The sequence below is a fragment of the Delphinus delphis genome, chromosome 8 (genome assembly GCF_949987515.2).
Source record: "Delphinus delphis chromosome 8, mDelDel1.2, whole genome shotgun sequence".
In the NCBI taxonomy this organism is placed as follows: domain Eukaryota; kingdom Metazoa; phylum Chordata; class Mammalia; order Artiodactyla; family Delphinidae; genus Delphinus; species Delphinus delphis.
This window is the reverse complement of record NC_082690.1, coordinates 40,045,270-40,057,000: the sequence shown is the minus strand read 5'-3', so window position 1 is coordinate 40,057,000 and position 11,731 is coordinate 40,045,270. Positions and strand designations below refer to the sequence as shown.

Sequence of the window (11,731 nt, the reverse complement as noted above, 5' to 3'; positions counted from 1 at the left end):
AACAAAAAACCTCACACCATGATTGCAAATATGTCAGTTTTACCTTATAATTCTCAGTCTTTGTGTTCTATGTCTCAGTGCTATGTGTCTAGGTGCGTAAAGTGCATCATTGTAATCTTTCCCACGAGTTTTTCTTTTTCATAACTATAAGGTGCCCTTCTTTTACCTTATAAATACATTCGATATTAATTGCTGCTAGACCAGGTTTCTTTTGTTTAATATTTGCTTGGTTTGACTTTCCCACTTCTTTTATTTTCAACCCCTTATTTCTCTGTAAGATTGGTTTAAAAAATCAAAAGTGCGCAAAGTGGGCTGACCAACGAGAGCAATTACCGTTGACTGGTGCTGATCAAATTATACCTTTGCCCAGGTAGAAAGCCAAAGCCATCAGGACATGGGTCTGCATTTGGAGGCCAGCTGCCCAGAGAACACTGTCTCTCTCTCTGGGTCCTTGAATATCTCCAACTGGAATCAGGATTTTGTTGGTAGAAGGTAGGTCACTTTATTTCTGTAATTTGTGCTTATGAGCAAAACAGTTATTTTCCTACCAGAAGTTTTAAAAAATGAAACTATTTATGCATATAGAGAGAGAGAGCGAGAGAGAGGGTACTATACATTTGGATATCCTTTTTTGAGTTTTTATTTTTAAACTGTTTTCCAACTTGTGAAGTTAATTGTTTTCTTAATATTTTCTTGGTAAAAATCATAAAGATTTTCAGGAAAAAGCACCTCATTTAGTGAACTGCGATCTAATGGGAATGAGAGGGTTTCTAGAAGTGGGTAAGGAGTGTGTCAATTGGAAGGGACTTGAAAAATGTGTGGGATCAAATTAGAGATTTTGATTGGATATGAGGGTATTAGATTTGGGGTGGTACTGATTGAATTGAAATTGGTGTGGGACATATATAGCCAGCCTTTGACACAGCCTGTTTCATTCAGAGGCTGAATCCTTCAAGGAAACCATTTTCTGGGTCCTGTGTATCATCATTTGGAATTAAGATTTTAGACTGGCAGAAGGCAAGCACTTTTTTGGCCTTTTTTTTTTTTTTTAAAGCATAAAGATGAAAAGGATGACACTTTATACGAGAAAGCAACTTTCTTCCCCTGGTAAAATTCACATTTATTTATGCATTTAAAGTACAAGCATTGCATGCATATCATTTTTAGATTTCTTCATTGGGGCCATGCATTTCTGTTAGTAAAGGGATTAAAACCATTTTACTCTTTCACTTTATAATTGATTGTTAACTGGTGTATGGGATCTATAGATTTTGTTTGCTAATCAGTGTCTAGAAACTTGGTTGAACCCAATATTTCTTTTTTTTCTTTTAACATCTTTCTTGGAGTATAATTGCTTTAGAATGGTGTGTTAGTTTCTGCTTTATAACAAAGTGAATCAGTTATACATATGTGCCCCTATCTATTCTCTCTTGCAACTGCCTCCCTCCCACCCTCCCTATCCTGCCCCTCTAGGTGATCACAAAGCACCGAGCTGATCTCCCTGTGCTATGTGGCTGGTGCCCACTAGCTATCTATTTTACATTTGGGAGCGTATATATGTCCGTGCCACTCTCTCACTTTGTCCCAGGTTACCCTTCCCCCTCCCATATCCTCAAGTCCATTCTCTAGTAGGTCTGCATCTTTATTCCCATCTTGCCCCTAGGTGCTTCATGACAATTTTTTTTTTTTAGATTCCATATATATGTGTTAGCATACGGTATTTGTTTTTCTCTTTCTGACTTACTTCACTCTATATGACAGGCTCTAGGTCCGTCCACCTCACTACAAATAACTCAGTTTCATTCCTTTCAATGGCTGAGTAATATTCCATTGTATATATGTGCCAAATCTTCTTTATCCATTCATCCTGTTGATGGACACTTTGGTTGCTTCCATGTCCTGGCTATTGTAAATAGAAATGCAATGAACATTTTGGTACATGACTCTTTTTGAATTATGGTTTTCTCAGGGTATATGCCCAGTAGTGGGATTGCTGGGTCGTATGGTAGTTCTATTTTTAGTTTTGTAAGGAACGACCATACTGTTCTCCATGTGGCTGTATCAATTTACATTCTCACCAATAGTACAAGAGGGTTCCCTTTTCTCTACACCCTCTCCAGCATTTACTGTTTGTAGATTTTTTGATGATGGCCATTCTGACCGGTGTGGGATGATATCTCAGTGTAGCTTTGATCGGCATTTCTCTAATGATAAACGATGTTCAACATTCTTTCATGTGTCTGCTGGCAATCTGTATATCTTCTTTGGAGAAATGTCTATTTAGGTCTTCTGTCCATTTTTGTTTGTTTTTATAATGTTGAGCTGCATGAGCTGCTTGTAAATTTTGGAGATCAATCCTTTGTCAGTTGCTTCATTTGCAAATATTTTCTCCCATTTTGAGTGAACCCTATATTTCTAATAATTTGTCTATCAATGCAAATTAGTGATTAGATTTTAATTAGAATGTTTCAAGTATTTACACGTTAAGGATAATGCTTGTTAAGGATGTGTCTATTTGTGTTGTGTACTTTTTTCCTGCTTTTGTTTACATAGGCATTCTTTGTATAATGGTAGATTTTTATCTGCGTCCCCTGTTTTATTATAACGTGATATGCTTGTACTTTTCTCTCTATTCTCTTATGCTTATGTTTTTACACTTTTAATGGTCTACAAGTTGCATTTTGGTTTCAGTCATCATTTCTATTGGGTGTTATGTTTTCTTTTGTAATTGTTTCAGCTTATATCATTGTTTTCCGTTCCCTAATTTATCTTTTGGGTTAAGCCATCTAATTTCTTGAGTTGAGTGCTTAACTCCTTTCTTTTCAAGCTTGCTTAATGTCCTTACTGTTCAGTTAGATATTCCTCTTTTTCTGTCTTATGATTTGTCCTAATTCTTTATTTTTAAATTTCAGCTTGATTGCTGTATAATTGACTTTTAAAATTGTAAAATATTCAGTCAACTTTGTGGTGATTTGGTATACATTGTGAAAGGATTCCCCCCATCTAGTTAATTAACACATTTCCTTCATATATTTACTTTCTCTGGTAAGAACATTTAAATCCTACTCTTCTGGAAAATTTCAACTATACATCACATTGTTATCAACTATAATCACCATGGTTAACATTAGCTCCTGAGACTTTATTAACTGTGTACCCTTTTACCCTCCCTTCCCTGTCCTCCCCCGCAACCACTTTTCTACTCTGGTCCTGTAAGTTTTACTCTTTTTTTTTTTTTTTTTAACATTCCACATATAAGTGATACCATGCCATATTTGTCTTTCTCTGTCTTATTTTACTGGACATAATACCCTCCAAGACCAACCACATTGTTGCGAATGACAAAATTTCATTCTTTTTATGGCTGAGTAGTATTCCATTGTATCTATGTACCACATCTTCTGTATCCATTCAGCCATCGCTGGACATGTTGGTTGTTTCCATATCTTATCCAATGTGAATGTGGGAGGGCAGATATCTCCTTGATATTCTGTTTTTATTTCCTTTAGCTATATGCCCAGAAGTGAGACTGCAGCATCATATGGTGGTTCTATTTACAATTTTTGAGGAACCTCCATACTGTTTTCCATAGTATGCACCATAGCTTCACCAGTTTACGTGCCTACCAAAAGAGTGTACTTTTTGCCCTTAAATTCAAACTTTGAAATTAAGATTGCTATACAGTTTTCTTTTACTTGATGTTAAATCAGTTTGTTTTGTCATCCACTTATTTTCAATATTTTGTACTTTCTTTAGGTTTGGCTTGGAAACTTCCATGAAGAGACTTTCTGCTACAGTGAGGTGAGAAGCCACCCATGCGCTCAAGCCTGGGAATCTGGAGAGGTCTCAGGCACTTATACCCCCAACAGAGGAAACTCACAGAGCTGCAGGCTGAGGCAGGACTTGGCTCAGAGAGCCGTCTCCTCTGGGAAATACTGGATTTCCTTTGGCTCCACAATGCTGACAAGAGTGGAGTCCTTCTAGTGGGTTGACAAGCCTGGAGAAGATACCACCTCGTTTGTTTAAAAGTTCAAGTCTGAGTTCCTGCCTCTCAGCTATATCAAAACTTCTTTAAAAATAAAGGAAGTATAGGGAAGAGGTTACTCCCCAGCATTCTCAGGTATCCAAAGCATACCTAAGAAGCTGGCAGTCCGTTGCTTATTCTGTTGCCGCCATGCAGTCTAAGCACTTTGGGAGCCAGAACCCAAGTTGTAAGATTACGATCCTCCACCCAACCATGGAAGAATTTGAAGATTTCAGCAAATATATTGTTTACATCGAGTGGCAAGATGCACACCGAGCTGGCCTAGCCAAGGTAATTCCACCGAAAAGATGGAAAGCCAAACAGACGTACAGTGATATCGATGACATCTTAATAGCCGCTCCTCTCCAGCAGGTGACCACTGGGCAGGCAGGTGTGTTTACTCAGCACCACAAAAAGAAGAAAGCCATGACCATGAGCGAGTATCGCCGCTTAACAAACAGTGAAAGACACCAGACTCCATTCTATTCTGATTTTCAGGATTTGGAGCGAAAATATTGGAAAACACGTCCCTATGATTCACCAGTATATGGTGCGGACGTCCGTGGCTCCTTATTCGATAAAATCCTGAAGCAGTGGAACCTTGGACACCTGGGAACCATTCAGGACCAGCTGGATCAGGAGTGCGGAGTGGTCATCGAAGGCGTCAACACCCCCTACCTTTACTTTGGCATGTGGAAGACCGCCTTCACCTGGCACACAGAGGACGTGGACCTTTACAGCATCAGCTACCTGCACTTCGGGGAGCCCAAGACTTGGTACGCGGTGCCCCCGGAGCACGGCCGGCGCCTGGAACGCCTGGCCAGGGAGCTTTTCCCAGGCAGCTTGCTGGGCTGTGAGGCCTTCCTGCGGCACAGGGTGGCTGTCATCTCGCCCACGGTCCTCAAGGACAACGGCATCCCCTTCGGTCGGGTCACTCAGGAGGCTGGAGAGTTCATAGTGACGTTTCCCTATGGCTACCACTCTGGCTTCAACTGGGCGGAAGCCATCAATTTTGCCACCCAGCGCTGGATCGATTATGGCAAAGTGGCCTGGGAATAGGGCTCTGCATGGCCTTTGGAAAGATCTTCGTCAGAATAAGGGAGATTTCAGGTGAGCACCTTTAGGATATTAAAAATGGGTGGTTGGGTGGGGACTCTAAAAGGGACCTATAAATTAGGGACCTAATTGGAATGTCCTATAAAAGGGACCTATAATTACCAGCTGCGAAGGGAGTTGGATGTCAGAATAGTAACATTAAGACCAGAGACCTGTAAGGTACTGAAATTGTGTGTGTGTGTGTGTGTGTGTGTGTGTGTGTGTGTGTGTGTGTGTCTTCTGTTTCCTGAAGCAATATGGAATGCAGACTTTGTTTTCTTGGAGCAGCACGGAAATAGGAAGGTGGGGAGGCTTTATCTTCCTTTCCAGCCAGGCTTGGAGATGGAACAATAAGATGAGTGTGGGCATGAAGAGGTGAGGAAGATGGGCCGTGTCCCTGGCATGCACTGTAGAGAAGAAAGGAGACTTGGGGAGGTCTGCATTGTCACCAGACTGTGAGGCCCCCTTCCCGGGCCCCTCTCCAGAGCTGCAGAAGCTTTCCTTCCCCATCATGGATGAGAGGGTGACCCCCAGGGGAAGCTGACTCTGTCCATTATGAAGTTTTGTCCTTGGTATGGGAAATGCCAGAAAGGCTATTACTCTGGATAGTAATAACAATTCTCTATTCAGTTCTCCTTCCCTATCACCTCCCCTGCAGCCTCTTATTTTTCTTTTAATGGTGAAGTAAATAAATGTGATGCTGTTGATGTGGTTTTGTGTTGTCCCTCCATCCACAAAGTTAGTCCATCCATGGACCCCCTCTGTATGCGTATGTTCAAAGTTGAACCTGAAGCGTGATGTCTTTTGTAAAGCAAACTTTTCGGTAGTCACTGCTTTGAGCTTTCCAGCAGTTACTTAGAGGGGAGAACTGGACTTAGAGTCAGCAGAAATGGCATTCAAACCTGCGCTTTGCTACTTTCTAGTCGTGGGACCTTCAGCAAACAAATCATTGATATTCTCTGAGCCAGAATTACAGTGCGAGAATTTTGTGAAGATACTGGGGATGTAAATGTGACAGGCATGTAAGAGGTGCTCAGTTAATTTGATGTGCATTCAGACACTCTCCTGGCCTCTAGGGCCAGCCCAATGCCTAGGACATCCGCTCGTATTCTTTCTCTGATGCTCAGTTCTACTGTTTTCCTCACCACACCCCCAGGCTTACACGTTACTTTTCTTTTAATTAATAGACTTTAATTTGCAGAGTACTTCGCAACAAAACTAAGTGAAAAATACAGAGGATTCCAACATACTCGTTCCCAGGCTCCTCCACCAGCATCCACACCAGAAAGGAACATTTGTTACAATCAAAGAACCTGCACTGACACCTCTTTATCACCCAGAGTCCTTAGTTTAATTTATTCACTCTTGGTGTTGTACGGTCTATGGATTTGACCAATGTATAATGACATGTATCTACACTTATAATACCATACAGAATAGTTTCATTGCCTAAAAATCCTCTGTGCTCTGCCTAATCATCCCCCCTCCCCCCCTGACAACCACTGATCATTTTACCGCTTCCATAGCTTTGTCTTTTCCAGATGATTTCTTTCACGTAGTAATATGCCTTTAAGTTTCCTCCACGTTTAGTGGTTTTATAGCTCATTTCCTTGTATTGGTGAATAATATTCCATTGTATGATGTATGACCCTTTATTTATCCACTCACGTGCTGAAGGACATCTTGGTTGCTTCCAATTTTTTCTGCAATTATGAATCCAACTGCTATAAACCTTTGTGTGCAGGTTTTGGTGTGGATGTAAGTTTTCAGCTCATCTGAGTAAATACAAAGAGTGTGACTGCTGGATTGTATGGTGAGACTATACTTAGTTTTGGAAGAAAGTGCTAATTTTTTTTTTTTTTTTTTTTTTTTTTTTTGCGGTACGCGGGCCTCTCACTGCTTTGGCCTCTCCCGTTGAGGAGCACAGGCTCCGGACGCGCAGGCTCAGCGGCCATGGCTCACGGACCCAGCCGCTCCGCGGCATGTGGGATCTTCCTGGACCGGGGCACGAACCTGTGTCCCCTGTATCGGCAGGCAGACTCTCAACCACTGCGCCACCAGGGAAGCCCTGCCAATTATTTTTACCGGTAGAAAACTGATACTTTTTTTTGCTCATGATCTACTGCATGTTTGCACAAAAGGTCACACATATCCATTTGGAAATTCCACTCCTTGTCGTATTTGTCCTTGTTGCAGTGTTACAAAGTCAAGGTAAAGATTTCACAATCAGTCAAGAGCCAGAGGACCCAGCCTTTATTCAGACTCCTACCCCAGCTTGTTTAGTAGTCTTTCAACAAATCAGGTTTCGATGGCTCTCCACTTGCCAGTTTAGGAAAAGTGAGCTCTTAGCCACATTGCACCTCTGCTAGAGTTTGCACATAACAAGTTCAGATCAGGGCAAACATAATTTGTACTAAATAAATATTACCTATTATCACTATTACTTAGGAGCCCAAAGTTGTAAGATGGACATTAGAACCTGTACTTAAACGTATCCCATAGAGGTTGGAGTTCGGGTCTTGGGACTCCTGTAAGATTTGTATAAAAGGTCAGTTATGGATCTGTCTGACTACCTGGCCACAATGAATTATTCGTAGACATTAACAATTACACCAATTCAGTTTCCGTGTGTGTAAGGATTCCTTTCCAGATATTTGGAAATAACTTCACCATGATATTTATGTCGTTAGGTTGTGACCATATATGGGCCTTGAAGTCGCTTTTTGCCCCAATGTTTGTGTTACCTTTCATCACTTTAAATAGGAAAGCACAAACAGTTGGTAGGAATTGGCTACCGAGATAAGTGGAATGGACACTGATCTGAGTTGAGCAGATCCTGGTGAGGAGCAGCCCTTGCCCATCCCGCTCTGCTCACCAGCTGCTCAAACTGAAATGCCTCCCAAGCTCCTTGTCATTGACCTGCAGTGATTACAGGGTAACAGTGAGACCCTTCTCACGGTTCCTCAGCAAGTGGTGGGGGTTAGGGGGATAAGCAGTTTCAGGGAGGACAGAGGAAGGGCAGAACTGAGCCCTGTTGGGCATGGGTAACATGTTGGAGGTGCCACTCAATGAAAATGCAACATTTGTGTGGCCGGGTTTCTGGATTTTTCTAGGATCCTGGCATCCAGTATCCTCGTGCCCTAAATGTTCAGGCCCCTCTGCCTAAAAAAGAGCTACGTCCAGGCCTGTAGACCTCAGAGAGCATCTTTTCTTTGTCCCATCTCTCAGAGAGCCTCTTCTCAAAAGCTTCACATGGTGTCTATATATTTCAGTGCTCGTTCACTCACTCTCTTATTATTTAATTCATTCATTCAGCACATGTTTGCTAAGCACTTACCGTGTACCAGGCACTGTTTTTGGAATTGGGGACACAACAGTGAAAAAGGCAAAGTTTCAGTTCTCCTGGAGCTTATATTCTCATTATAAAGAGAGACATAACAAGTCAAGCAGTCATAAGGGCTAGGAGAAAAAATAAAGCAGAGTAAGGGGTTAGAGAGTGACAGGACTGCTATGTCGGAGAGGGTGGCCTCTTGGGAGTGTGGTCTTCGAATGCGCACTGTGGACAAGGGAGTGAGAGCATCACCCTAGGCAGAGGGACAACACATGCAAATACCTGCGGTGGGGGCACCCTTAAGGGGCTCACAGATTAGCAAAGTGGCTGGAGAGCAGGAGAGAGGCGGCGGGAGCTGTGGCGGGGGGAAGGCATAAAATGTCATAACTCAGTGAATGCAAACTCCTCCCACTGTGTGATTGGGGCCATTGGTGTTTTAGGTGACCTGGGGGTGGAGAAATTTGGGGGCCACAGAGTCTTTGAAAGCACGGATAATTCACAGCCATCCCTGGAAATGGCTCTATCGTTCCTACCAGATGCAAATCCTGAGAGCGGAATGTCTGTATGTTCTCGTTTCCTGCTGTACCAGCTGACATGTCACGTTTCTGACTTGTATTGCATTAGGTGGGACTTTAACAGAGCCAGCAGATCACTGACATTCACTAAGTTGACAATAGCCATCTCAGCTATGTATGAGCAGCAGCAAATCAATGCAGTCAGTATTTTGGAATTGTGCTGAGGCCCACATTCACATAATGTGGAGGGCAGTGAAGGCATCTCCTCAGGAGACTTCAGGAGACATCCTCTGGAAAACCAGCTACCAGGGGAGAGAGGAGGTGTGAGAGTTGAACGGGCTATAGATTTAGAATTTGAGGCTATGCATGGGAAATCCTGGCGCCAGAGACGGATAATTTTTAGGAAAGAGCTAGGATTAAGAATTTGCAAAGAAAGAGCTTAGGATCCATTCCCTGGGAATGTCAAGGGTCTATTGCATAAGTTTCTTTTTCCTGAGAAACTCCTTAGTAACCAGGTGACCTAACCTCAGCTCTCTCGTGGTATATCACCTTGACTGTACTTACACACGACCCTCTAGGACCCTGAGTACTTCATTAACCTATGATTTAGCTCATGCATTGAACCAGATTACAACAGTAGATAATTATCTTTCTTGGCTTTCTCTGTTTAGTGAGGACTCAATGAATATTGTCGATTGAGTGAATGACTTGAAACCACCGATAGAAATGAAAAAAAGAGCTAGTATCATAAGAAACACCTAAAATAAATAAATAATTCCTATTACAGCATAATTGCTTTCATGTTAATTGTCTTTTAAAATAAGATATCCAGTTCTAAGCTGGGGTTTGAAATAACTTACAGAGCCAGATAATAATCTCTGTTTGTCTTATTCCAATATGAGACCTTCATTCATTGACTCCACAAATATTAAGCACCCTCACCGTGCCAGGCTGGTCCTACATGCTAAGGAAACATAGTATGACGTTTATGATCTGCTTGGAGACAGACAGGCAGTTAGGCAGTTTCGCAAAGCCACAGCTTCTTCCCAGCTACCGTAACCATAGCCAGGCTCTCCCCCAAACTGCTGGTTTTAGAGTCTCTGAGAAAAGGTGTCTTTTACTGGGAACAGTCAGCCTCAAGTTCAGGACCAAAGACTCTTGGGGCTCTCAGAGCTGTTTCAGTCTGTTCTCGGTCTCATGGCAGCTCTCTTGTTCACTTTTCTCAATCGTACCTGACAAATGGGCACAGGTCACCTTTTTGGGAGAATGATGGCTACTCCGGGCATTCCTTTTTTACCACGTGTGCAGGGGGATGGGAATGGCTTTGAATGCTCCCACTGATTGCTTCACTCTAGGAAGTGAGTGTGGCTTACTGTCAAATCCCTCCCTTCCTCCACTCATGACATTGATATTCCTTGGCTCCTTTAGGGAGCCTGGTCATTTCAATGCCATTTCCTGTGTTCCATTCCGTTTTCCCACCATCTCCCCCCTTGCTATGGACCGAATGTGTCCTCCTTAAGTTCATATGTTGACACCTTAATCTCCAGTTAGGGATTTGCAGGTGGGGCCATTGGGAAGTAATTAGATCATGAGGATGGAGCCCTCATGAATGAGATTAATGCCCTTCTAAAAAGAGAGAAGATTATTCTCTTCAGCATGTGAGGATGCAGCAAGAAGGTGGCTGTCCGTAAACCAGGAAGAGAACCCCCACCAAGAACCTGACCATGCTGGCACCCTAGTCTTGGGCTTCCTGCCTCCAGAACTGTGAAAAGAAAATGGTGCTCAGTCCCCCCACTGTATGGTATCTTGTGATAGCAGCCCAAATGGATAAAGACACCCCCGTAACTGCTTGTCTGCAGTTCACACTGGCTACTCTAGGAGAAAGGTAAAAATAAGTAGGCTAGAGACAGGAAACGTGGCTACCATATTATGAGGGTCTACAATGTGCCAAGAGCCCTGACTTCTAATTTGTATACATCGTGCACTTTTCTTTCCGGAAGCTCAGTCTGTAGAGTCGGGCAGATGGAGACTGGAAGCCCAGCTCTGCCTTTTGCTAGGGTGACTGGCAAGTGACTCAGCACTCCGAGGCCCCTGCTCCTGGGAGAGCCAGCGGGGCCCAGCACACACCCTGTGTCCAAACACAAGGGCTGCGCTCATAAAACCATGGGACCTCGGCAGGCTGCTTCTGGACATGATAATAACAGAACTCACAACAATAGGATGGTTGTGAAGCTCAGCTGACTTAATATAAGTAAGAGACTTAGAGTAGTAACTAGCTTGAGGAAAAACAAGCTATTATTTCACATCTAGTTGAAGATATTTTTTTTAAAAAGTGTGATTTCAGCACAGTGTTTGACGAGAAGCACACAACAAAGTCCAGCCATTATTGAAGTTATTATTATTACTTATTTTGTATTACTTTAATAATATTATTCATTACTATTATTAGTTTCAGACTTAGAGGTGACAGACGTGGGGTTGTCCCTGCTAAAGTACTTGAAAGGAGAATGACAAAGGAAAAGACTCTAGCTTCTTCTTCCTTTTTATTAACTTTTTATTTTATATTGGAGTATAGGTGATCAACAATGTTGTGTTAGTTCCAGGTGCACAGCAAAGTGTTTCAGTTATGCATATACATGTATCTATTCGTTTTCAAATTCTTTCCCCATTTAGGTTGCTAGATAATATTGAACAGAGTTCCCTGTGCTATGCAGTAGGTCCTTGTTGGTTATCCATTTTAAATATAGCAATGTGTACGTGTTAATT

General features: G+C 42.4%; 1 protein-coding gene across 1 annotated transcript; it reads left to right on the top strand.

The window, feature by feature from the left end:
* The first annotated feature begins 4,171 nt into the window (after positions 1 to 4,171).
* Positions 4,172 to 5,083, top strand: LOC132430230 (lysine-specific demethylase 4D-like). The gene has a single exon (XM_060019650.1). It carries the CDS (start codon positions 4,175 to 4,177, stop codon positions 5,081 to 5,083), a length of 909 nt encoding a protein of 302 aa, XP_059875633.1. The 5' UTR covers positions 4,172 to 4,174.
* Positions 5,084 to 11,731: the final 6,648 nt, after the last annotated feature.